The sequence below is a fragment of the Oncorhynchus gorbuscha genome, linkage group LG12 (genome assembly GCF_021184085.1).
Source record: "Oncorhynchus gorbuscha isolate QuinsamMale2020 ecotype Even-year linkage group LG12, OgorEven_v1.0, whole genome shotgun sequence".
Lineage (NCBI taxonomy): Eukaryota > Metazoa > Chordata > Actinopteri > Salmoniformes > Salmonidae > Oncorhynchus > Oncorhynchus gorbuscha.
The window spans coordinates 48498407-48526283 of NC_060184.1; the positions used below are offsets into that span (position 1 = coordinate 48498407).

General features: G+C 45.3%; 1 protein-coding gene across 5 annotated transcripts in view; it reads right to left on the bottom strand.

The window, feature by feature from the left end:
• Nucleotides 1-27877, bottom strand: part of LOC123991090 (rab effector MyRIP-like) — a 152935-nt gene that overhangs the window by 50994 nt on the left and 74064 nt on the right. For 3 of the 5 annotated variants that reach the window (XM_046292288.1, XM_046292287.1, XM_046292289.1), the window contains exon 3: nucleotides 7150-7371. The exons of 1 other annotated variant lie outside the window; for it this stretch is intronic. In XM_046292288.1, the coding sequence (XP_046148244.1) occupies nucleotides 7150-7371 (222 nt within the window). Of the gene's footprint in view, nucleotides 1-7149; nucleotides 7372-19349; nucleotides 19444-27877 lie in introns of those variants that run through there. One more of the 5 variants, XM_046292290.1, reaches the window with a different exon arrangement.

The following is a 27877-nucleotide window of genomic DNA, read 5'->3' on the forward strand; positions in this document are numbered from 1 at the left end:
TCTCGTTCCTTATCTTTACCTCGGTCTCTCCCTACCCCCTCTCTCTCTACTCTCCCTGGCTCTCTCCTTCTTCAAAGGGGTCTCTCGGGGCAGGAGGGAGGGAATGCGTGGTGAATATGAACGCTGAGGTGTCAATATCTCACTTTGGGTCGTGCGCTGGAGAGCGCACTGTGGCACAGGATCAGATGGAACAGCCTTGCCCTCGGGAAGAGTGTTGCACGAACCAGGGAGGGAGGAAGAAAACAAGGGAGTGACAAAAAAAACGAGCGAGAGAGAGTGAGTGAGAGAGATAATTCTAACCCAGCAGCACCTCAGGATTCCCTCCCTGCTTGCTATTTATCAGAGAGGCATACGAGAGAGAGGAAGAAAGAGAGAACACAAATGAAGAGAGAGAGATGGAGCGATGAAACTACATGAGAGAGAGGAGTAATTGCACAAGTCGCATCAAAGACCTCCCAGTGTGAAAACAAGAAGTATAGGAGAAGAGGTGGAGAGCCGAGCCATTGATCTGCCAATCACAGATCGGTTGAAACACCTGGAGACAGACTTCAGCAGGGCCGATCAGCACGGCAGCAGGATATGAGATGCAACACTCTGGGGTTCGAGAGAGACCAAAAGACTGATGCCAACACTAGTACAGATCACATATAAAGCTAACTGGATAGCCAATAGAATATGTGGGCTGGGAGCACATTTATGCAGTCTTCTTTGGGGTATAAGCGTAACGGATGTGAAATGGCTAGCTAGTTAGCGGTGTTTGCGTTAAATAGTGTTTCAATTGGTGACGTCACTTGCTCTGAGACCTTGAAGTAGTAGTTCCCCTTGCTCTGCAAGGGGCGCGGCTTTTGTGGAGTGATGGGTAACGATGCTTCGTGGGTGACTGCTGTTGAGGTGTGCAGAGGGTCCCTGGTCCGCGCCCGGGTATGGGCGGGGGGACGGTTTAAAGTTATACTATTACATAAGCACTAGTGTTATTCTGGTAAAATTGTGTTTCGATAGGTCTCCCACTAAGGACTTGTAACGAGCAGAATCCACAACCTCGGGAACACTCTGCACAGTTGCTTTTGAGAGTGTAGATGTTGTACTTGTTTTACTGTGAGACAAAACAAGTTAAAATCATTTCCCATTAACCCATAAAACAACAAGGGCTTAGCAGTCGTCCTGGTATCCCATAAACTGATTTAAGAATCACAAGATTCCCAATCGCCTGTGTGTGAACAGGGAGGCCCAGCCGCTCACAGGCTGAACCATCTGAAAGTGCCCTTTCACGTGGAGAGCTCCATTAATTCACTGTGCAGAAATAATACAACTGAAGTCACCTGAGGACACACAACGGGCGTCAGAGCACACAGCACAAGTGCAGACACGATGTTGACGGACTCCGTTTCCTGACTCGCAATGCTGAATTGGTGAAACCGGAGGTACAACAGGAGCCACAATGGAGTTGGGGCCACAGCTGTGAGTGGCAGAGGCTTGACTCTCTGGGTATCACTCTGTCACACACACAGACACCAGGGAGGCCTACAGACTGACAGAGAAACCATGGCACCACTATATTATCCCACAACAATGAGTCAGACATCTCTGCAAGGTGACACAACCACACACAGCGCGGACACACTGCAAACCAAAAAAGAAACACACTGGCTTGGCACCTGCCAGAGCGGATGGATGCCTGTTTGGCTGGCAGCAGTAACAGCAGCGGGTTATCACCTGCTCCAGATACACACCTGAGCCCCTACAGAGAGACTCTGACAGAACAACAGAGCAACAGTCACGAGAACTGCAGGGAGGACAGAGAGCACGCACACGTACGTACCTGACTCACACACACACAGGAAGATTGCCTCTAGGCTAGAGCGTTCAGCTGTAATTAGTTTTGAGGAAGCTCCTGCATGAATTCAATTGGTAAAAACGAACCAGGGCTGTGAATTATGACATTTCAATTTTTGAAGGACTGGCTGTTAACCTGTTGATCCTACCCCCTACTTTTTCAAACATTGTGTTAAAAATCGTGCAACATTTCAGCGCCCTGCTACTCATCCCAGGAATATAGTATATGCATATGATTAGTATGTGTGGATAGAAAACACTCAGACGTTTCTAAATCACGGCTGTGACTATAACAGAATGTGCGTTTCATCGAAAAGCGCAGGAAAATCTGATCACTGAAAATTGGAAAATATATCAATGCGCCACTTGAATGTATTGTTGAATGGGAACCACATTACCTGGAGCCGAGATTGCAATTCCTACAGCTTCCACACGATGTCAACAGTCTTGTTATTTGCCTAGGATTTGTTTCTTGGTCAAACGAACAAGAGACAGCCCATTTATTCCGGTCTCCGACAGGATATTTTGGTTGAGATTTATCCGGACGTTATATCAAGACGGAGAGCTATAGAATATACATCGCCTCGTGATCAATTTGATCGATTATTAACGTTTACTAATACCTAAAGTTGCATTACAAAAGTATTTCGAAGTGTTTTGTGAAGGTTTAGTCAACTTTTTTCATTTAAAAAAATGACGTTGCGTTCTAAAACGCTGTTTTTTCCCTTGGTCACAGTCTTCATAGATCGATATCTAGGCTATATATGGACCGATTTAATCAAAATAAAGACCCAATAGTGATGTTTATGGGACATCTAGGAGTGCCAACAAAGAAGATCGTCAAAGGTAATGAATGTTTTATATTTTATTTCTGCATTTTGTGTAGCACCGACTATGCTAATTATTTTGTTTATGTCCCCTGCGGGTCTTTAGGGGTGTTGCATGCTATCAGATAATAGCTTCTCATGCTTTTGCCGAAAAGCATTTTAAAAATTTGACTTGTTGGCTGGATTCACAACGAGTGTAGCTTTAATTCAGTACCCTGAATGTGTGTTTTAATGAACGTTTGAGTTTTAACGAGTGCTATTAGCATTTAGCGTAGTGCATTTGCATTTCCAGATGTCTAGATGGGACGCCTGCGTGTCGGGTCGACCTAAGACCTAAGACCTAAAGAGGTTAACCTCTGTATCCTAAACGAGCACGGACAATTCCACCCGTCTTCTCTGGTCAATGGCTACCATGTCAGATAGGGAGATTCTATAGGAGAGGAGCGAGGGAGAGACCGTAATAAAGAGGGAGGACGACAGCGAAAGAAAGAGATGGGGGGGTGATGGCGAGAGATGAGGAAAGAGCGCGGGAGATGAGGAAAGAGCGCGAGCAAGAGAAAGCTGAGGAAATAGAGAGAGAGCGAGAAAGAGAGATGAGGAACGGGAAAGGGACAGAGAGGAGGAGATAATTACTGCACTAACTCAAGTGGACTGAGGCTGCAGGTATAAGTGTTCAGCTCCACTCTGCAATTGGCCCGAACCGTTTCAATTGACTAAAAGCTTCTTGGGAAAGGAAATAGAGTGAGTCTCTGAACCTACCCCCAAGCTCACAGCACAATGCCTCGTCTCCCTAACACCCCCCCCCCCTCGCTCGCTCTGCTTCCATCTCAATAGATAGACTGCAACTGCTCAGGTCAGTGCAACAAACACACTTGAAAACACCCACACACCCACACACCCACCCAGGAGATGAACAGTCTGTTATCTGTTATCTGTTATACAGTGAAGACTCACATTAGAAGAAGCTAGCATCAATCTGATTACCTTTCCACATGGCTCGCCCAGTTACCTGCCTGACACCATCTAGGTCTCAGCTCCAGTACATCTCTACCTGGGTCGTATTCATTCGGCACCAAGCGGAAGTACGTCACCTTTATTTAACTAGGCAAGTCAGTTAAGAACAAATTCTTATTTACAATGAAGGCCTACACCGGCCTAACCTGGACGACGCCGGGCCAATTGTGCGCCGGGTGTCTGTCGTGACGCCTCTAACCCGGAGGTGCAGTGCCTTAGACCGCTGCGCTACTCGCAGGCCTAAGAAAACTGATTGAAACATGGAGGAACTATCTGAACTTGTTCATTAAGAAACACCTGTTTCGGTTTTCCGTTGGGAAAAAAACGTTTTGCTACGGTGTGCACTAAGGAATACGACCCTGGTTAAGACGATAGCAGCCAAAATGAAGTCTGGGTATTATTCTGATGCACACACCTGTAGGACGAGCATAAACTGTGTACAGAGAATGCTTTTGTAGCGATGCAAAATGATAATTTGGTGTAAAATCACCCCGTATGTTCTTATAACTCAAACCACATTACCAATTGATGTAATCAGGAGAGAAATAGCTACTGTGTAAATACTGCAACGTGGGTTTTCAAACGAAAAAGCCCAGGCATTTTGAAGCCCTGGAACAGTTTGGCAGGGCTCCATTTCATACACCCTTCTTCTTTCTGCGAGGCTGTGGGAGCGGCTGACGTGCAGTCCAGAAGACAGCCAGCCACACGGACAGGCTTTTTCACACATGCAGTCGGTCCAACACCTCCAGCAATACACTACAGTACCGCGCTAAATGGGGAGGAGAAATAGAAGCAGCCCACAGTGGCAGTCACTAGCCAACCACCAAAAACCCAGGTCTGACGGCCTGATATCAGGCAAGGTGGTGAAATAGACGTGGATTTCTATGGCAGTCGTTTGTTACAGTTGACTAGTATGTCAGGGTGATAATTCACCAGACGGTGGGGAACGATGGACGCTCTTGTCCTTGTTGAAGATAATGGAAAGGAGAGGTACCGAATGATAGCTACATCGACTGCTGTCAAGAGTGTGCGAGAAATATACGCGTCTCAAATGTTCACACCCGGCCTGGACTAACCGGAAGTACTTATGAGCGAAGAAAGGAGAGTGCGGGCTTTGATCTTTTAAATTGCACGGCGGCAAAAATCGCTTCAGCTACACAAGCAACTGGATTGACCATGATCGAAGCTGTTACTCTCGTGCGTGCCTAGTACGGACACGCTGTTTAAGAACATGCCTATGGGCCGTGGTCAAAAGGAGTGCACTACACAGGGAATAGGGTGCCATTAGGGATGGAGGCCGTCTTATGCGGTAATACATCCCATCATGATGGTTGTTGATATTATGATAGCATTTAGTATCATTTATATCAGTGACTCTGAACAGTAATGAGCGTATTAAAAGAGCTGGACGCATCAAAGTCTCTACTCATCTCACTAACATTAACACGTTGGAGAGAGCTACAGCCATTTGCCTTAGGGTAGTATCAGGGAGAGGAAGGATGAGGGGGAGAGAGAGAGAGAGGGAGGTGGGGTGGAGAGAGCTACCGCCATTTGCCTTAGGGTAGTATCAGGGAGAGGAAGGATGAGGGGGAGAGAGAGAGACAGAGGGAGGTGGGGTGGAGAGAGATGGTGGATGGAGAGAGTTACAGCCCTTTGCCTTAGGGTAGTATCAGGGAGAGGAAGGATGAGGGGGAGAGAGAGAGACAGAGGCGGGGTAGAGAGAGAGAAAGAAAGGTGGGGTGGAGAGATGGGGGATGGAGAGAGACAGAGGGAGGTGGGGTGGAGAGAGATGGGGATGGAGAGAGAGAGGGAGGGGGTTGGAGAGAGATGGGGGATGGAGGGAGATGGGGAAGAGAGGGAGGGGGTTGGAAGAAGAGAGGGAGGGGGTTGGAAGAAGAGAGGGAGGGGGTTGGAAGAAGAGAGGGAGGGGTTGGAGAGAGATGGGGGAGAGAGGGAGGGGGTTGGAGAGAGATGGGGATAGAGGGAGATAAAGATGGCGGGAGGGAGGGAGTAAGGGGGGAGAGGGGGGTGAGGAGGGAGGGAGTGACAAGGGGAGTAAAGAGAGAGGGGGGGTGAAGCGAGAAACAGAGCAAGAGAGAAAGACAGGAAGACCAACCAACCTCCACCCTGATGGATAAAAAAAATCAACAGCTTTGTCTCGTAAACCCAGTTTGGGGCTACGTGTCTAATTCTATACCACGCCTTGGCATGTTCCATCATCACACACACACTGTGATATCACTGTCATAGATAAGGAAAACACAGTTTTCCATGTCAGCGACTCAGGTGGTAGAGAAGACTGACTGGGCCATCCTTCAGGCATTTCCATCCATGTATCTAAAACCACCCAGAAGGCTGACACACACAACAAAGTGAGACGCTGGAGGCAACGTCGATTAAGGCAGCCCCCTGCACCCCTCTGATTCAAAAGGGCTGGGTTAAATGCGGAAGACATTTCCATTGCATGCTTTTAGTTCTGTGACTGACTAAATATCCCCTTTCACACACATAAATGACATGACACAAACACATATCATATGAAGTCTACACACACTTAGGTGAAGACACAGACAAACAGCTTTCCACCCATCCAGTTCACACACCCATGAAAAGGAGTGTTCTGGTTTTCATCAAGGTCCTAGTATAGAGTATAGCCCGTACAACACAACATACTCTGCTCAATTCATCATCCTCCCATTGTAACGCAGCTCAATACGGTGAAGCCTGGTTAGTGTAGCTTCATGTTGGTGTCGGAGTTTGTCTGTGCTATGACGGCAAGCACACACACACACACACACACACACACAACACCTGGCTGCAGCATCCAAAAAACACCTTTCTTCAGTCTCTCACCTCATACACTCTCCTTTCCTCACAACCTACACCCCCCCCCACCATCCTTCCCCTCGTTCCCAAGAGCTCTCTCCAACACGATGCGCTGTTCTCTCCCCCTCCTCCCCGGGCTCCCTCTTTTTGCCCGTCTTCTCTTTCTCCCTCCCTCTCTTTCACTCCTAACTAACTCTGGTCACCGTTGACAGACTGTAGTAACAGCGACAGCAGTGTAGTATCCACCTCATTCACTCTTCCCTCCCTGCCCTTTCCCTCTTCCCTCCCTGCCCTTTCCCTCTTCCCTCCCTGCCCTTTCCCTCTTCCCTCCCTGCCCTTTCCCTCTTCCCTCCCTGCCCTTTCCCTCTTCCCTCCCTGCCCTTTCCCTCTTCCCTCCCTGCCCTTTCCTCTTCCCTCCCTGCCCTTTCCCTCCCTTTCCCTCTTCCCTCCATCCCTCCCTCTCTCCCCGGGCTCCAACCCAGCTATCTGCCTCTCTCGCTCCCCCCCTCTACCTCCCTCTGCTCTCCCTCGCTTCCCGTCTTTCCCCCCTAGTCTCCCCATCTCACTCTGGTGTTCCTGTCTCTCCCTCCCTCTCTATCCATTCATTCACCCAGTGAGATAGATAGGATTCAGACCGTCGTAGACTGACCTGGTCTTCTGGCAGACGGTACAGAGCCAGGCTTTCTCTCGCTTGCTGTAGGTGCGGCAGGTCTTGCAGACGTTGTACTGGCAGTCCAGACACGGCCGCTTGGGGTTGACCAGGAAGGTGAAGGGAGAGCAGCAGCGGATACAGCAGTGCTCGTTGAAGCGGTGCTGCTTGGAGAGGATGGAGCATCTACTGCCTTCCTCCGCCAGCTCCTGCTTCATCTCACTGCCCCGACGGAGAGAGACAGCGAGGAGGGAGAGTGGGAGGGGGGAGGGAGGGAGGGAGTTAGCGAACAGAGAGGTGGAACATGAGGCGGCGGAGAGGGGAAGGCGGAATAATTGGACGCCGTAACAAATGAACAATTAAAAAGGGGGATAATAAACGGAAGACAGAGTGTTATAGGTGGCGCCTGACATTTCCAATCGGAGAGACTGTCACTCCTTGTCTCAAAGCCAACGGGATATTGAGAACGGCATGCTACACACGTGTGTTTGGTGTGTGTGCATTAGTGAGTGTGTGTGAGTGTGTGTGTGTGTGTCTCCTGTGTCTGAAAGTTGTAACTCTTAATGGAACAGGCTTAGTAGCTGCTTTCCTCCCTGTAACATATTGTTCCTTACTAGAGGTGTTATCAGACTGGTTGCAATGCAGCTACCAACAAAAGCCTCAATACCAGAATTTGCACTTAGCACTAGATAGCATTTGTCATTATGCCAGCATTATTGAATGTATTATAATGTAGTAACAAAATAACATGAATAGGAAGGACGGAGAAAAAAAAAAAGAAACCAGAAGGATGAAAACGGACCAAAACGGCGAGGGACTACCTAAATATGTCCAACATGAAGCTCTTGCAAAATGGTTTGCTACGGTATGCACGAATGAACACGACCCTGTTCCCCGACTACATTCCCTCTGCTGGTGTCCCATCAGATGAACTCCTTTCCTTGTTAACTAGCAACAATTGGGGACTCAGTGTTACCTGTCTTGTCGCCTATGTATCGTGTTCCCTCTACAACCCCTAATGACACAGTATATTAAGCTATAGGACTACCCCCATTGTAATAACGATGATGATGATGATGATGTTGTTGATGATGATTATTAAACGGTACGATATTAAACAGCTATAGGTCACTGGGGAGCTTTAAGCAAAACAAACACATGTACAGTACACACTGAATGCCACGCTCAGGCGTTGGGTAAACCGTGTTAATGACAAGTGTGATCCAATTACACCGCAATTATAGGGACTAGGGCTTTGGTTCAATAACAATGGTCCCGCTGTACTCTAATGAGGGTGATTTACGGCCATACACACAGGTTATTCCAGGTATGCTTAGTTAATTACACAATTACCTTTCTGTAGGCTGGATGTGCATCGATTACTTTCTGTGCATCTGTGGTGGTCGCAGTGTTGCAGTTTCACAGTCTGGGACTTGACCATTGGTGACTTACATTCTCCTTCTTGAGACTATGAGGAGGAGAATATTAGCAGCACTGGGTGAGCAGAGCAACAAGGGTTCTGTCCTTTATCAGTGGGAAGGGCCAGCCACACTCGGGCACACACAGTCTACATCAACTGGTGAGCCGCGGGGGAGCAAGCGATGAGTGTGAGCAGACAGGCTCCGATCATAGGCTACACATCGCGCAAGCGTCTCACTTGCCTTCCCGTAACAACCATTAGGAAACACAAACTGCTGTACGAAATTGAAAACAATACTAGTATTCAGTTTAATAGTAAAACAACAGTCTAGCTAGGCGTCTCTCTCAACCCTTGAGTATAGAAAGTAGGCTGTGTCTTTGAATGTGTTTTCTCGCTGTTCCCGCCCACTCCCCCCCCCCCCCCCTGCATCCCATAGCCAGGTTCTGACAAGTCTCCCTTTAGTTTTCACTATGCAATAATAAATAAATAAAAATGACAAAAATGTTAGTGGGTGATTACAAAAAAGTAGCCGAGAGCCTGACTTGCCATTCATTTATATAATAATGAAGTAGTTTAAAAACAGGTTGAGTAGAAATTGTGAGGTGGTGATGATGATTAGTAAATTAGTTGGAGATATACCACCATCTGGTGGGGACTAGAAACAATTGTATAATAACACCAACTATAAATTGATCGACTCGTGACTCGACCATTGGTGACTCGAGCACATGGGACTCTACTCGTACTCTAGGCTTAGTGACTCGACTACGACACTGGGTGGTTGCCCTAGCAACAAGCTCTCACAGTTTCACTTCAGAATACCCAATGTTTGTCCCTATGGTTTGGGATAGAGTTAAAATATTAAGTTTAAGGCATTCATTCAGAAAAGTTAAGGTAAGGGTTAGGGAAACCTTTCAAAATGGTTTAAATTAAGTGTGCATAGCACTGATCGAACACGCAACCCTCTGAGTCTGTACTTGCGGCTTACACCCATCCCCAGCACCCTAGCAACAAACCGCAAGCCCACTTTATGGTAATAGCGCTCACTGTTGCCCATAGTGGCTGGTTTTGCCGTAATCTCCCAACGTCCGGGGTACCTGGTCGGTAGTCCAAATATCGCCTTGGATCTTGAGCGACCTGGCTGTGTCCTTGCCAGATTCTTATGGGGCTAGTAGAAAGGTGAGCGACAGGGTGAGTTTAACCCAATTATTCACACACATCTCCTCTCCTCCGGGATTTACTGTGCTCAGGGTAAACTCCCACACAGCTTTTATTGATCCTACATCTACGCACACACACACACACAAAACCAACCCTCCATCATCTTTTCATATCCATCCAGATACTTTTATCTATCCACAGAGACCTATAATTTAATAAATGATTTCTCCCCAGTGAAAAGCCACATAGTGCAACAAGATCTTCTAAATCCAGGTAGTATCGAGTACTGCAGAGATAGTGAACGCAACCGTGTGTGTGTGTGTGTGTGTGTGTGTGTGTGTGTGTGTGTGTGTGTGTGTGTGTGTGTGTGTGTGTGTGTGTGTGTGTGTGTGTGTGTGTGTGTGTGTGTGTGTGTGTGTGTGTGTGTGTGCGTTTGACCCATTTTAGTGAGGCTCCCTAACGCTTAATGCCTTGCACTGAGTGGGCAGATGGATGATACTGTAGTCTGGATGATAGCTCGGTAACAGTGCAGATAGACCTATAGGCTAAATGAGCACGGTAATACACACATATACAACAAGGACAGAGAGCCCTGTAACTCCTGGTGTCCCATCAGATTAAAGGGATACTTCAGGATTTTGGCCACGACGCCCTTTATCTGCTTCCCCTGAGTCAGATGAACTCGTGAGAATACAAATTGTATGTCTCTGTGCCCAGGATGAAGGAAGTTGGAGGTAAGTCTGCGAGGGCACCCATTGGTGGAATGGTACAAATTAAAACAGCTGACATTGAACATCCCTTTGAGTTAGGTGTGGGCGGTATACTGGTATGACGGTGTGCCATGATATGGATTTTGCCATATCGTGATAAATTAATACATGTTGAGTGATACAGCCTAGTGGGCTAGTTCAAATGGTTTATATTTTACTAAAAACAGTCTCTTTTTCTTTAGCAAAGCAAAAAAGTAGAAGCATGGAGGTCACATGCAATCTGCCTGCCAATCAAAGTCAACAAAACAAGCACGCGCAACTGCAGAGTAAGCAAACGTTTGGCGAAGTATAAACTCCGTTCGTAAGCCAGTGTCCAAAAATCAAGCAAGCATGAAGACAAGGAAAATAACGCTATCGAGATTGATTTGCAGGACGACGAACAATTGGTTCGGGGGAAAAAGGGAACTGGTTCGGCTTTAAGATGTCCGACCTCGACCAAACAAACAGTAACTGTGTAAGTTGTGTTGACGCATTGTGCTCGTCAAAAAGGTGGAAACACCAGCAGTATTTTTTCCCACAACCTGAAAACCATACCTGTGCGCGAATATGAGGAATCTACCAGAATGCGTGCAACAAACGCCCGGAGCAAGTCCCAAGACTTGTCCCAAGTCTCAAGCCAGACCGGCACTCCGCTATCACTCAACGCATCATTCGTTAGTGGTAACTCCCTATGACAAGAAGAGCAACAAGTGGAATGAGAGAACGAGTGCAATTACTTATCACATAGCGAAAGACATGGAACCAATTTTTTTTTTTTACTGTGGAGAAAGACGGTTTCACAAAGTTGATTCGAACTCTAGACCCCAAAATACGAGAGCCATACATTAGCCTCACGATTCATTACATTGACGACAACTGGAAACTGCAAATGCCTTCAGACCTCTTAATGGACTGGACTAGGTTGTTTCAGACACGGGCTAACACATTGCTATTGGTACGTCTCAACGTCCATAACACAGAGCTCGGTAGATAATGTGTGCAATATCCAAACATTACATGGATTACATTGATGGTATGTATAATTGACACAGCCTACGGCGTCAATATATTAATCTATCCTCTCTTTCAATAACAAAGCCTACTCAATAAATGATCCTGTTTTCTAAAGCAACGTAGCTCTCTTAATCACAACAGTTGTATGCAAAGCTATAGATGGATTAAAATGTGTAATCATGTCCATTGTCCATGCTGTAAATTGCTGTAATTATAGCAGATGCAATATTATTTCTATTGAATAATTGTGATTTAATATGTAATTTTTTTTTTTTTTTCCCCCAGAGAGGAGTGTCCAAAACTACCCTCGGGTATCCCGGACCACAGGAGTGTGCGGCACATTTTCCTATAGTTGGAAGAAGCAGAAGGCCCTGACATGTGCGAAGGATGAACTGAGCCTGATCCTCCACGAGATCATCACAGAATCCTCGACACGGTGGGGATCTCGACTGCAGATGATGGAGATAGTCCTGGAGCAGGAAAAGGCCATCACACAAGTCCTGGCAGCAGACAACAACAACAAAAACACTGCACCTTGCATCCTCCTGGCAAGACATTGATGTCTTTAAATCTATCACGGCAGCACTTAAGCACCTCCGGGATTTCAGACGCCCCATCAGGAGAGACATACGCGACTGTGTCCTATCTGAAGCCCGTCCTCCATTTGTTCATTGAAATCCAAATGAAGGTCGACGCCAAACTGACCCGAGAGATTAAGACGAGGGTCCTCAATTCCCCGAATGGCAAATACACAGACCCTGAAACAGAGGAGCTGCTCACCATGGCTACCTTGCTGGAGCCAAGGTTCAAGACCACCTAACATGACCACTGAGAAGCTGGTGGAGGTGAGAGCTGCCTCCGAGACAGAAGCCCTCCTTGTAGGGAACACGGCCGTGGGAGACTTCTCTCTCTTGAAGAGGACCAGAGCGAGAGAGAGAAAGAAGCTGCCACTGCTCCACCATCAGCAAAGAAGTGAGCTCACGCTTCCCCACAAGTGAGTTACCTGACAAAGAAAAACTTCTGCATCTCCCTGCCACAAGTTGGCCCTTCTGAGGGAGCATTTAGCACTGCGGTCACATGCCACAGGGCAACTTTGAAGCCAGAAACTAATCGATAGGCTGGTGTTCCTGACACGGGACTTGTGAAGAGGGAGGCAGTGAATTGTTACATGGTGAACTGAGAAACATACAGACTGTCTTGGTAAATGCTTGAAGAAGTTAGTTTGAAAAGGTTTACAACTTGAATTCATAATGACCGGTGTTATGCTGAAAAAAAGACTACACTTATATTTGGCAGGAAATATTTAATTTAACTGCATATTTATTTGTTTGTTTGCATAGGGAAAAAAATGTGCAATGACCCCTTTCTGTTTCCATAAGGTTAAAAGCGATATTTTGTCTAAATTAAGGGCTCAATGTACAAAGAAAATTGTACAGTCCATTGTGATATTATCGGTTTACAGTTGAGAGTTAAGTAGGCCCTCATTCACCATCGTAAAGCCCTCGTTATTTCGTTGATTTGACAAAGTCACTTTTTGAGATTAGGATTTATTTCACGTGATTTAGGGTTTCATTTACGTCTGTCCCTCATGAAGGTCAACACCTGAACTGAACACTCGTTTTCATAATGGCGAAACTATTTTCAAAAGAAACACTGAACATCGAGCAAAAGCAGGTTCTACACTTTTTGGACATTTTGTGGTGTAAAACTGAGCCGCTCAAGCATAACATGTCAACCCTGTTACCGATCGATAGACAGGCTAGACATGTTTTAACCAGATCCTTTTTCATTATGAAGCTTGCATTCAATTGCCACTCCCTCTAGCACACAACACGTTTCCATTGCCCCGGTCAAAAGGGGATTCATGGCAGACTTAAGAAGCAATCATGTATCTATTAATGGTCGGTATTAGTGAGTGTGCAGTCCGTACATCATTCCTCTTGAATTATCCAGTAGGTTGCTGCAGACTAGCCCTGCAGATCCTGGGTATAATTCAAGAGGTGAGCAGCAGCCTCTGGGCCCATACTCTGTTTCAAAGTAGGACTACTGATCTTGGAACGGTTTTCTGTTGGATCATAATGAAGGAGATTTATATACAAAGTTACATCTAGAATTGGCTTCCTATTTCGCAACAAAACCTCCTTCACTCACGCTGCCAAACATACCCTCGTAAAACTGACCATCTTACCGATCCTCGACTTTGGTGATGTCGTTTACAAAATAGCCTCCAACACCCTACTCAACAAATTGGATGGAGTCTATCACAGTGCCATCCGTTTTGTCACCAAAGCCCCATATACTACCCACCACTGCAACCTGTACGCTCTCGTTGACTGGCCCTCGCTTCATACTCGTACATATCACTGCACCTGTACATAGCCCATTTATAAATAGACCAAACAACTACCTCTTCCCCAACTGTATTCATTTATTTTCTACTTTGCACACTCATCTGTCAAATCTACCATTCCAGTGTTTTAATTGCTATATTGTATTTACTTCGCCACCATGGCCTATTTATTGCCTTTACCTCCCTTATCTCACCTCATTTGCACACATTGTATATAGACTGTTTCACTCCATGTGTAACTCCGTATCATTGTATGTGTCGAACTGCTTTGCTTTACCTTGGCCAGGTCGCAGTTGTAAATGAGAACTTGTTCTCAACTTGCCTGTTTTTTATTTTAAAGGTGAAAAAATAAAAAAATATGGACAGAGAGGACCTGAACTCCTACTCCGAGAAGCTTTATGAATGAGGTCGCAGCAGTCTTTTGTTCAGAACTATTCGTAGGGGTAGTGTTAGACCCAGAGTTTAATTGAGGTGAGATGCTATAGCAATTGCTTGACTAACCCTGTTATATGCTTCAACATCTGATCTTAACTGCAGGAGTGAATAGATTCCTTTGGTACAGATGTAGGATTTTAATTTGATCACCCTTTTATTGCTGAACATTTTCCTGCACAGCTGGAAATGCAAACTTGTAGTGTATTCTAGGTTTAAAAAGGCTTCTAATGTTTAGTTTCCCGCTTAAACATTTCAGACTTAATTTGCCGTAACAAAAATGTATCAACCCCTACAAAACAAAAGGCCATTATTTATAATCCACATTAATTCCCAATTCTTGTTGCTGCAGGATTATTTTCTTGATGTAGCAAACTGGCTCAAATTAAGATCCTAATTATAGACCTTCAAAAGTGGACTGAGGTTTTAGCCGGACCTTTTCCTCGAAAGTGAAGTTAAGGAAGGAAGGATGCATGTTCAAAGTATTGGAACAGGGCCGCAGCGTGTACAGTGTGTGTGTGTGTGTGTGTGTGTGTGTGTGTGTGTGTGTGTGTGTGTGTGTGTGTGTGTGTGTGTGTGTGTGTGTGTGTGTGTGTGTGTGTGTGTGTGTGTGTGTGTGTGTGTGTGTGTGTGTGTGTGTGTGTGTGTCACACACTAAGTGTAACCCATCCCAGAGCTAACCGCTAGCGTCTGGGAACCATCAATCCAGGTGGAATAACAGCAGGGAGACCACCCGGCAGACATTTCATCATGGAGCGCAGCCTGGGGATTTACAACCTCTCTCTCCCAATGGTTTATTCTACAGAGTATGTCTCTGCCCATTAAATAGACCAGCCCAGAGAAATGGACACACACACACACACATATATAGAATTACATATAGAATTTATAGGATCTCTATGTTCACACATGCTTGGCCCACACACAAACACCCATGTGCATGTATGCACACACGCACAGTGATCGACCAAGTGAGCTTTGTCCCTTCCCACAGCTTCTTCTTCCTCAGCGGTTGAGACGGCTGGCTGATGGGCTTTCCACTGAAGAGATGAAAAGCCTGGTGCTACGTCCCAGATAGCACCCTATCCCCTTTATAGTGCACTATAAAAGGGAAAGGGAGCCATATGGGACGCAGACCGTAATCAGTCCTCTGGCGATGTGACCGTGCCGCCCCCCCTACACTAACCCCAGGTTAACGTTATAAGGCCATTCTGTGTCCTCACGCATGTACTGTATGTCTGGGGTCACACGACACCACGGGTGAATGTCCCCAACCTTTCATGAGTAAAATACCAGCAAAGAAGGAGAGTTAAACGTGCGTGTGCATATACAGCACCTCAATGTGCCTGTGTGTGTGTAAGACATTATAAGACCTTGTTAAGTGTCAGGGAGCCTTAATAAGCGCCTGTGTGATGTTTAAAATGGCGGGAACTTTTCTTATTAGCTTGCCTTTACTATTTAGTAGGGCCGAGATGATATCGTGGCAAGGAAAACAAAAACGGATTTAACTTCTTTAGGAAAACAGCACTGATGTGGGAAAAAAACAAAAAAACACGTTGTCATCCGGAGTCACGTATTCATTTTGCAAGCTACAGCACACAATATTTCACATACAGCAGGTTTTTAAAGGACCAAAGAGTTTGATCTGCTTCGAGTTTTCATTTTTGCTATTGAAAAAAATATGATACTGGTATCGTCACAGCCCTACTATTTAGTCAATAATTCATTCCCCCTCGTATTCCCTATGCGTGGCACGGTTTACTGCTGCAGTCTGTAGATTGATTGAGAATGGGGATGCATCGCACATGGCACCCTATTCCCTATATAGTGCAACAATGTATACAATAACACTCCAGTCTGGTTTTAGACCCCATTATAGTACTTAGATGTAGAGCTGTGTGTCGCCTGCATCGCAGTGAAAGGTGACATTTTGTGTTTCCGAATGACATCACGGAACTTTGAATATGATATGACCTTTTAATGGCATCAGACCAAGGCTCTGCATCTGTCCTGGTGCTCAGAGCTTAGTGCCGCTTTTGACACCATGGATCACCACATTCTTGCCTGGTTTAGATCTCATCTGTCGGAAATATATTAGTTTGTCTCTGTGGATGCTGTTTTTGTGTTCCTCAAAGGTCCGTGATGTCATTCGGAAACACAAAATGTCAACTTTCACTGCGATGCAGGCGACACACAGCTCTACATTTCGATGAAACATGGTGAAATTGCCTACCTTGGAACCCTGTGTTTTAGACATAAGGAAGTGGATAGAGGAAAATGTTTTACTTTTAAACTCGGACAAAACAGACATGCTAGTTCTAGGTCCCAAGAAACAAAGAGTTCTGCTGTTTAATCTGACAATTAACCTTGATGGTTTTACTGTCTCAAATAAAACTGAAGTACCTCGGCGTTACTCTTGACCCTGATCTCTCTTTTGACTAACATATCAAGAATACTTCAAGGGCAGCGTTTTTCCATCTTCGTAACATTGCATAAATCTGAAACGGTTTGTCCAGAAATTATGTAGAAAAGCTAAATCGACGCTTTTGTCACTATGGCTACCACAATGTTCTACTCTCTAGCTACCGGATTAAGCACTAAATATCTTCAGTTAGTGCTAAATGTGGCTGCTAGAATCTTGACTAGAAGCAAAGAATTTGATCATATTACTCCAGTGCTAGCCTCTCTACACTGGTTTCCTGTTAAGGCTAGGGCTGATTTCAATGTTTTACTGATCACCTATAATCATTACATGGACTTGGCTCCTACCCATCTCTCCAATTTGCCCCCTTATTGTCTCTAGAACCTCTACGCAAACTGCTGAAGGCAGGGCTTTCTCCTATAGAGCTCAATTTTTGTGGAATGGACTGCCTATCCATGTGAGAGACGCAGACTCGGTCTCGACCTTTAAGTCTTTACTAAAGACTCATCTTTTCAGTACGTCCTATGAGTATAGTCTGGCCCAGGGGTGCAAAGGTGAACGGCAAGGCACTGGAGTGACGAACCACCCTTCTCTGCCTGGCCGGCTCCCCTCTCTCCAGTGGGATTCTCTGCCTCTGAGTCACTGGCTTACAAGTACTCTTCCATGCCGTCTCTAGGAGGGATGTGTCACGTCGTGACCGTCTTTTTTCGCTATTACTTGTCTTGAAAGGGTTGAGTCACTGAAGTGATCTTCCGGTCTGGTTTTGCGCCCCCTCAGGCTCGTACGGTGGAGGAGATCTTCATGGGCTATACTCAGCCTTGTCTAAGGGTAGGAAGTTGGTCTGTTGACATCCCTCTAGTGGTGTGAGGGCTGTAATTTGGCAACGTGGGTGGGGTTATATCCCACCTGGTTTGCCGTGTCTGAGGGTATCATCGGACAGGGCCACAGTGTCCCCCTAACCCCGCTGTCTAAGCCTCCAGTATCTATGCTGCAATAGTCTATGTGCCGGGGGCTTCTCTTATCTGGTGTCCTGTGTGAACTTACTATAAGTATTCTCCCTCTATTTTGCCTCTCTCTCAATTTAAGGGGCTTTATAGGCAAAGGAAACATATGTTTGTGAAATAAACAATACAAAATTAACAGTAAACATTACACTCAAAAGTTTTAAAAGAAAATACATTTCAAATGTCATATTTTCTATATACAATGTTGTAATTATGTGCAAATAGTTAACGTACAAAAGGGAAAATTATATAAACAAATATAGGTTGTATTTACGATGGTGTTTGTTCTTCACTGGTTTCCCTTTTCTTGTGGCAACAGGTCACAAATCTTGCTGTTGTGATTGCACACTGTGGTATTTCACCCAATATATATGGATTGGATTTGTTTTAGAATTCTTTGTGGGTATGTGTAATCTAAGGGAAATGTGTTTCTAATATGGTCATACATTTGGCACGAGGTTAGGAAGTGCAGCTCAGTTTCCAACTCATTTTGTGTTTGTCCCATTTTGTGAATTATTGGTTGGTGAGCAGACCCCAGACCTCAACCATAAAGGGCAATGGGTTCTATAACTGATTCAAGTATTTTTAGCCAAATCCTAAATTGGTATGTTGAATTTTATGTTCCTGTTGATGGCATAGACATTTCTTGCTGATGTTTAGACAGAGGTATATATAGTTTGAGTGCTCTAGTGCAACAGTGTCTAGATGGAATTTCTATTTGTGATCCTGGCAACTGGACCTTTTTTGGAACACCATTATTTTTGTCTTACTGAGATTTACCGTCATTGACCAAGTCTGACAGAATCTGTGCAGAAGATCTAGGTGTTGCTGTAGGCTCTCCTTGGTTGGGGACAGGAGCACCAGATCATCAGCAAATAGTAGACATTTGACTTCAGATTCAAGTAGGGTGAGGCCGGGTGCTGCAGACTGTTCTAGTGACCTCGACAATTAGTTGATATATATGTTGAAGAGGGTGGGGCTTAAGCTGCATCACTGCATCCCTCTCACTCTCTCTCGCAACTGTTGTCTCTGAATGCTCGGCTATGAAAAGCCAACTGACATTTACTCCTGAGGTGCTGACCTGTTCCACCCTCTATAACCACTGTGGTTACCAACCCGAACCCTGCTGGTCATCTATGAACATATGAACATCTTGAAGAACGTTCTGGCTTTAAAATCACCATGTACTCTTATAATCTCCACCCGGCACAGCCAGAAGAGGACCCCTCAGAGCATAGTTCCTCTCTAGGTTTCTTTCTGGGGAGTTATTCCAAGCCACCGTGCTTCTACATCTACATTGCTTGCCGTTTGGGGTATTAGGCTGGGTTTCTGTCTAGCACTTTGTGAGATCTATTGATGACACTGTTGACTAGGGTCCATAGCGCTATGTATGGAATAGGGTGCGATTTGAGGGACAGGTTGGGACTTCAGGCAGCAGCAGTGTTAGGGACAGATTTACGTGGTCCAGGAAAAACTATTGGTCCGGAGACAGAGTGCAGAGAACCCATGGATTACACCTTCTAGCAGACCAACATCTTTCACCTTCTTCTGAGCAGAAACATGACTTCAAGAAGACAAGTGCAGAGAGGCATAAAAAACAGACAAAGGCCTTATTGTGTGTGTGTGTGTGTGTGCGTGCGCGACTGACCGGTGGTAAGTAATGTGCTGCTTTCATTTGATTTCTGTTTTTGGAGAGCTGTGGCAGAGGAGCAGACCTGGGACTTGGCTTGTGCAAGTGTGTGGATGACTGCTGCTGCAGCTGAGAGAGCGAGAAACAGAAAGAGAGACACATACACAACCTTTCAAAAGTTTGGGGTCACTTATAAATGTAACCAGAATAGAAAGTTGGAGGCCCCGGTGCACAACTGAGCAAGAGGACAAGTACATTCGTGTCTAGTTTGAGAAACAGATGCCTCACAAGTCCTCAACTGGCAGCTTCATTAAATAGTACCCGCAAAACACCAGTCTCGACGTCAACAGTGAAGAGGCGACTCCGGGATGCTGAAAAATGGAACAGTGATGGCTAGAAAGCCGGTGACGTCGATCGCCGCCCGAACAAGGAGACGAACAGACTTTGGCGGAAGTCGTGACAATGGGCTTCAATCTACATACACTACAGTGGGTCTTGTAGGCAGGTAAACATGATAAAAAATAACATACCGTTTTAATTTATGTATCAACTTAAAATATTGTGAATGGGCAAAATTCCATACCGAAGTTGGTGTATATTTTCTCTCGCTTCATCTAAAATAATTCAAGACCATTTTGCATAATTTTTTAAATGGCTGTGTCATGTGCATTCCACTGAAGCTTGCATCGATGCACGTTTCAAAATATGTACAAAACGGATTTTACAGCTGGGAAGTCCCCTCCGTGCACCGTTGTGCATATACGGAGTGCGGAAGTATGCACATTGAGAAACACCCAGAGTCGGTCTCCCCCATACAGCACACAGCGTAGATCAGGGCTTCTTCTCTCTCGACTTATTCATTACAGTTGTCATCTGTCAAAGCTGTGTGTGACTCCAAGCTGACTCTTTCAACGAGCTTCGCTTTGGAGATAGCGAGCTAAGCTAACCACCCCAGGTTACAGTACAGTGCTTCGCTCTGTTGCCCCCACGCATCACAAAGCTCAGATAAGGGCTTCCTCTCTCTCTACTGGAACTCACCCCATGTTACAGCTCTCTTCACCCTCTTCCCAGCACACAGCCAAAATAAGCCTCCTTACATTTGTATTGAAATCCCAAGTTACTTTGAGGGGAAAAATAATGACGACTGTCACAAGGTTTACAAACTAACTGATTTGCTAAACTTCATCTTTAGCATCAACGATGCAATCTATGGTTTGCTTGCACAGCTCATGTTAAGGCCAGAGCCAGAAGACACTTATTGATAATCATCCTCTTGGTTATTAGCTAGCCATGTTGTGTTTTTAAACCTCAGTCAGTCAGTCTCTCCCTCTCTCTCAGCAGCCAGTGACAGAGGGGAGTTGGTGCTGGGTTAATTGACCTTGAGATGAACCGTGAAGTGTTTAAAGCTCCAGAGTCTCCTTTTCCTCCCCACCTCCTCCTCCTATCCACTAAGACCTCTCTCTGGGTGGACGACTAGTGATGTACTCAGCAACCACCCAGCAGTAGAAGCCTACTACTGTACAGTAGAGAGAAATGGGCTGATTTGAAAGATTGAAGAGCAAAAACCTCTGGGGATATTCTTACGGTGAAAAGAGAGCGAGGTCTGTATGGAGAGATAAAGCACAGTTCCCATGCCTCTTTGGCTGCAACCTATTCTCTATATAGTGGACTACTTTGACCATGGTCCAATGAGTTTCACTATGGGCCCTGAACAAAAGTAGTGCACTATATAGGGAATGCACTATATAGGGAATATGCCATTTGAGACGCAAACTATGTCCCTGTTCCGTGATTGATGGAACCTGTCCCAGGGGGGAGGGAACAAGGCACAGCACGTGTCATTACCCAGTTTCAGGTTGTATTGCCACATGCACAAGTACAGTGCAATGCCTTTCTTGCGATGCACTAACGGGGCTGCAGGGTAGCCTAGTGGTTAGAGCGTTGGACTATTAACCGGAAGGTTGCAAGATCAAACCCCCCAGCTGACAAGGTACAAATCTGTCGTTCTGCCCCTGAACAGGCAGTTAACCCACTGTTCCTAGGCAGTCATTGAAAATAAGAATTTGTTCTTAACTGACTTGGAAAAATATAAAATAAATATATAGTATTATAAAAGAGGGTAGAACGAAAACACGAGAAATAGAACTAAGAAAATACGCATGAGAAAATACGCAAGTGTGTATGTGCTATTTTTATGTGCTTTTAAAAAAAATATGTATTTACCTCTATTTAACTAGGCAAATTCTTATTTTCAATGACTGCCTAGGAACAGGTTAACTGCTCGGGGATTTGAACTTGCAACCTTCCGGCTGTTTGGTGAACGGATCATCAAAAGAGTTGGGAGAGCCATGGGGGTATCTTGTCTGAGAGCCATGTTTCAAAAAAGCAGAGAATATTGCAGTTACAAGAGTCCCGTTGATAGCAATCCCACTAGCGGAGGACATTCATCTTATTATCAAGTGATTGGCCAATAGAATGTTCGGAATAGGTGGCTGGTTTGCCCGTCGCCTTCATCTCGCCAGGACTCCCCTCTCCTGCCTCTTTCGCCGGTGATTCTTATTAGAGATCCCGGAAATTGGGTCAGAATTGCACAAAGAGCCCAGGACAGACGAGTCAAAGTTGAAGCCAGAATTGAGGTTAGTAACCGCAGATCTGATATTGAAAAGTTCTTCTCGCTCATAAGAAATTATAGCGGATACATTTTGCACAGAAAAAAACTAAACTAAACGGCAAAAGAATCACAAGATGGTAAATTTGGGCCCGGTGGGGAAGAGAGAAAAGTGGGAATGGGGAAATTGAGGATGGACTAGAGCAGGGTTTTCCCATGTTTCTCATGTAACATTCTATTTCACATGTGAAAACCATGTGGTTTGGAACACTTCACGTGGTGATATTTCACATCAAGTTTCACAGGTGACGCCCTGTGAACAAACGTTAGGATGTCCCCCCCCGGAACGTCACGCAAGAGTTTTCAACTTACATATGTGACACAATTTGACACAGGTAATTACATTGTGTGTGTTTATTTATACAGTTAACCTCACAACCTCGTAGGGTCCGCTGGCCAGGAGCGCTGCTCACACACACACACACACACACACACACACACACACACACACACACACACACACACACACACACACACACACACACACACACACACACACACACACACACACACGGTAGGGCAAAGAGTGTGATCTTAGAGAAGCTTACCAAGTGGAGATAACGCTTCATCAATTACTATAGTAGGCTGCACCACTGTTGTCATGCTCTCACAAACATGCTAATAAAGGCAAACGCACTCACACACACGCATGTACGTACTCACTCACGCAGGCATGCATGAACACATGTACACGTCATTCACGCACAATACGACCTATGGTGCAATAACAAAATGACAGACGATGGGTAAGAAGCTGGTTTGTACTAGCAAATCCTGATTGTACAGTCATCACATATTCAAGTTTCTCTTTTATCCCAAAAGTCTAAACGAGGCCCATAACTCATCACTGATTAGTGTATATCACGGTCCCCATCTCTGTCCATCACTTTTCCCTTTGACCAGGACCCATGGTATGCCTGGGGTGTGGTGTGACTGTGTGACGCATGTCCTGACAGCCCACACACACACACACCCATCCCTGAAGAGCGGATTAAGTACTTTTTCATTGCATCTTTCGCTATTCACATATTTCCACTTCTTACATAGAGTCAGATTATATTCAGTTGGACCAGCACACAGTAGAGAGACACACACAGAGAACAGGTCATGTGTACCGCTTACAGTATTGATTTGGCACTTTGACTGTACTATGACAAAAGCCATGTCTGTCAGCTGTGAGAAAGTGCATCAATCTGTCCGCGTGCATCCCAAATGGCAGCCTATTACGTATTGAGGAAATCCCTGGGTCAAAAGTACTGAACGGGGTGCCATTTGGAACACGTGGCGTCTGTGTGCATATCTCAAACACCCACACAACCCACCAGCCAGCCAGACAGGGTCACACCAGTGGGTGTTTTTGTTGTGTCTGCTAGCTTTGTCCAATATGCCTCAGAGCGTAGTAGCATTGTGTTAATGCTTAAATCAAACCGTATTGCTTGGCTGTTACAAATGGCCAGCGTGTCTCACCCTCTAAAATCGATAACTTGTAATGTTGAAAACTCAATAGCATATTTTTCACTCTTCAGACCTTGACCTAAAATTGCTTCTTGTGGGCTGAGAGAAGTCCTTCTCACTCCCACTCCAGGCACTCAGTAATCAAACGTGCTCAAGGGCTGTGCATCCGTCCATCAGTCTTGCCGGTGCAAATTTGTATCTTAAAAGGGCTGTGCCGCTCGCTCAGGCCTACCCTGAGTGCTGGCAGAGGCTGGGTCTAAATGATCATTTTTAGGGGGGGTTGGGAGGGGATGTCTACTGTCAGAAATAAGGGTCACCCTCAGAGACCCAAAACAGGGCTTTATGAGGGATGCAACACTGGCACACGCATACGGATGGCTGCACGCACAGTGCCAGCCCATCCCCTTCCAGTACTGGATCTGTCACTGCCTCTAGAGAAGATGGCTGTAAGGCAGCTATGTTCACCAGCCCATCCCCTTCCAGTACTGGATCTGTCACTGCCTCTAGAGAACATGACTTTAAGGCAGCTATGTTCACCAGGCTGTACTCCATTGTTTCAGTCTATAACAACACTATTGTGTTGTCAGTTTTCCTCCTCTCCTTCGACGACACGTTCTACACACAGGGGGTTAGTAGCGACAGTCAGTCAGTGTGCCTCTACTCTGTGTGGAGCAGATGGAGTGTACCACAGTAGTCAAGTTTCACTGTGCGATAGATGGTAAGTAGATGAGTCAGTCAGTCAGTGTGTTTGTGGAGCGCATCGTCCCATAGTACTCTGCGTTGGCTTGGTCATGTGTAATGTGGACTGTAATTGGGGTCAGGACACCCTGGACAGGAAGTGAACACAGTACCCATTAAGTCGCAGCGCCACCGCCACAGCCAATCCCTGTCTCGCTAATTGAATTGGTATCTCCCAAATACAACTCTCTCGCTCCCCCTCTCTTATTTTCCTTGCGTACAGCACTCGTCATCACAGGGGAATAATGGGGAGTAATGTAGCTTGTCCATCTGTGTCTTTGTTAACACGGAAATAGCCGCGGTCCCTAGTGGCTCCCTCAGACCCCTGTATGTAGGCCTACTACTGTAACTCACTGCCTGTGTCCCAAATGGCACCCTATACCCTACATAGTGCACTACTTTTGACCAGAACCCCATGGGCCCTGGTCATAAGTAGTGTGCTATATAGGTACTAGAGTGCCATTATGAAACATGGACCCCGATTATCTTAAAGACGCAACAACCACCAAATGATCTATGTTTACATCACCACGGCAACAGAAGGTACAGTATATACCCACAATTACATTACAGCCCATACATTAATAGCTGTGAATGTCTCAAACTCTCCAGCCCCACCCCTCTCTCATTTCTCCGCTCTTTCCCTCTCACTGGACCTCTATCGATGGGCGACACTTTGGCTGAAGGTTTGGCATATTTGGTTTGCTTTCCTCCCCATGTGAAAAGAGATTATTCATCCAATCACAAGAATCACTTATCTCAACGAGCCCGAGTAACAGAGGGAGGGAGGGTTAAAGGGAGATGGTCACGGTAGTCAAAAAGCCATTTCTCGTTGGCAGTTGGTTTGAGGGAGTCCGTTACATTGGCATTATGAAAGCCTGGGAAAAGGACGACAGTCAGACTCATATTTACATACAAATACTGTATACGGTAAAGGAATACATACAGGGTGTGCGTGCCAAAGGGGAAATGAAGCAGAAGAGTTGAGAGACAATATAATGAAACGTTTATTTTTTTTATTTTAAAAAAAGGGGGTCGTCTTCCCACAGTGTAATTAAAACAGAACACTGGAACAGGGCCCTGTGGACATTTAACTAGAATGTTACATTTCATCATATTGCATTATAGATGTATAAAAAATACTCTCAGGTGACATTGTAAAACACTTTGTGTATTTGACTTCTGCATTATGACCTTCCAATCAGCCATCCAAAACAGTTCAATGAGACCAGTGGAGTCGACTCTTTATCCAATCAGTCACTACGTTAAGTCAATTTACCGAGGCAAACACAAACCTGACCACCGCTCTGTCATTGACTTAAGCACCCCTGCCAGTCATCCATCTTCTGCCATTGTTAACCAGACCTTCTAGTAGAATCTATAATAGATAGTCCAAAACACAGTGCCCCATCATGTCACATGACCTAGATTTTTGTGGGGCGGCTGGTAGCCTAGTGTTTAGAGCGTTGGGCCAGTAACCGAAATGTTGCTGGATCGAATCCCTGATCTGACGAGGTAAAAATCTGTCGTTCTGCCCCTGAGCAAGATAGTTAACCCACTGTTCCCCCGGGGGCCGAAGACGTAAATGTCAACAAAAAAAAGCAGCCCCCCGCACCTCTCTGATTCAGAGGGGTTGGGTTAAGTGCGGAAGACACATTTCAGTTGGACAACTGACTAGGTATCCCACTTTCCCATTATTTTAAGCCTTTTCCAGAAATGACAATGACACCAAAAATGAAGGCAATTGTAAGAGGATGTTCCTGCACCATCTAACATAAATTTTAAAAAGGGGACAGTTCGATGAAAAAGCTTGAAATAAAAAAGGTTTAAAATCAAGGTCATGTGACATAATTGTCCAAAACACAGGGCCCTAACTATAGGTCATATTGTGCTTGAAATGGCATTTACTGCAGATTGAATGCGCAGTGTGTGCCCTTATCAGCTTGTTTGTGAGAGCATGACAACAGTGGTGCAGCCGACCACAGTGATTGACGAAGTGTCATCTCTCCTTGGTTCTGCCTGTGAATTCACTCTCTCCTCTACCACACACGCGCACGCACACATTTTCATTCACACAACAACGATTCCCACATTGACACAACTCCCAGATGTAAAATAAGTGCTGGGTCTCGGTAGTGGGCTCACACCCCCCTCAACCGGATCAAAAGCTGACAGGCAATCTATGTGGCATGCCATCTGCAATCCTTCTGTGAGCATGATACACGATAAATGGGCCTCAGAAAGTTCTAGAAACCTCTTCACAGAGACAGCAATGATAGCATCAGTTTCAACATCAACTCCTCTGAGGATATAAACTTATCTAATATCTTAAAAATGATCCAAACATCAGCAAAGCGGTCACGTACACATCTTAAAATGTCATATTAGTGATTCAAAACACAACATAGGACATGAAAAAAAAAATAGTGAGTTAATTAAACTTAGCAATGATGTGGGGTGGGAACCAAAAGAAACGTGAATGAAAAACAACAAGACAAGACAGAAGCAACGTCAAACGTCTTTTGTCGTTGTCGCTATCCACAGATGAATTTGCCACCGTTCATAGTAGAGCTCTGCTATTATGATGACAGAGAGTCTTTTAAACTTCATTTACAACCCGACTCTCTGGGGAAACACCGTGGAAGACAACAGAGCAGTGTGTGTGTGCGTGCGCATGGGTCTTTCACAGAACAGTCGGAGACTAAGAGCAGCAAGTCTCTCTTTGACTTAGCTTAGTTAAGAAACACTTCTGTTGTGCGTCACATTTTAATTATTCCCCAAGGAAACAAAAAGAAGAGCGCTCCGCAGCAGCGGGATATTCTCCCGATACTCCAGTCTACTCCTTATTGTGATGCCAATTCGGTCTCAACACAACTGTAGCTTATACCCATTTCAGAAGATGTGGTTTGTTACAGGGTCCGTAAAAATACAGGAAAGCATGACTAGGTCTCAAAGTGAGATTTAATATACCATGTGTTTTACCCCCTACCGTTTTCAGATCTACAAAAAAGCTGGTATAAAAAAAGCTGGCATTGTATAATAGTGGGATTTTTATCTGTGGCTGGGTCTCTATGGCTGTGTTTACACAGACAGTCCCATTCACTTATTTTTCTCGCGCTCTCTAATTAGTCTTTTGAGCAATCACATCAGCTCTGAAAAAGATCTGATGTATAAAGATAAGATACGATTGGTCAAAAGACCAATTCGTGGATATCAGAATTGGGCTGCCTGTGTAAACACAGCCTATGTATAAAGCAAATTGATAGTATGTGTCCACATAGACAGTGGGTTGATTGTGTTTGTGTCCACCTCTGTATAGCAGGTTAATAGTGCGTCCACAATAGAGAGACGGTTGAGGGTGTGTTGCCTTCTATGCACAGGTTGACAGTGTCCACATAGAGGCTGGGTTGAGCCTGTCCACTTCATTACTGTACATTGAGATAATACATTATGTGTCTGGCCCCAATGCTGTACCTCTCTATGACTTAAGGTTCCCGTGCAGAGGCTCTAACCTGAACCCAGCCAGCCTTAGTAACAGGGTTGGCAGATGAGCACAGTATAGCGGGGACAAACACAGCAATTCACCCTGTATCTCACCTAAACATATCAAATCTAATCTAATTGTATTTGTCACATGCGTTGAATACAACAAGTGTTTTACTTACAAGCCCGTAACCAACAATGC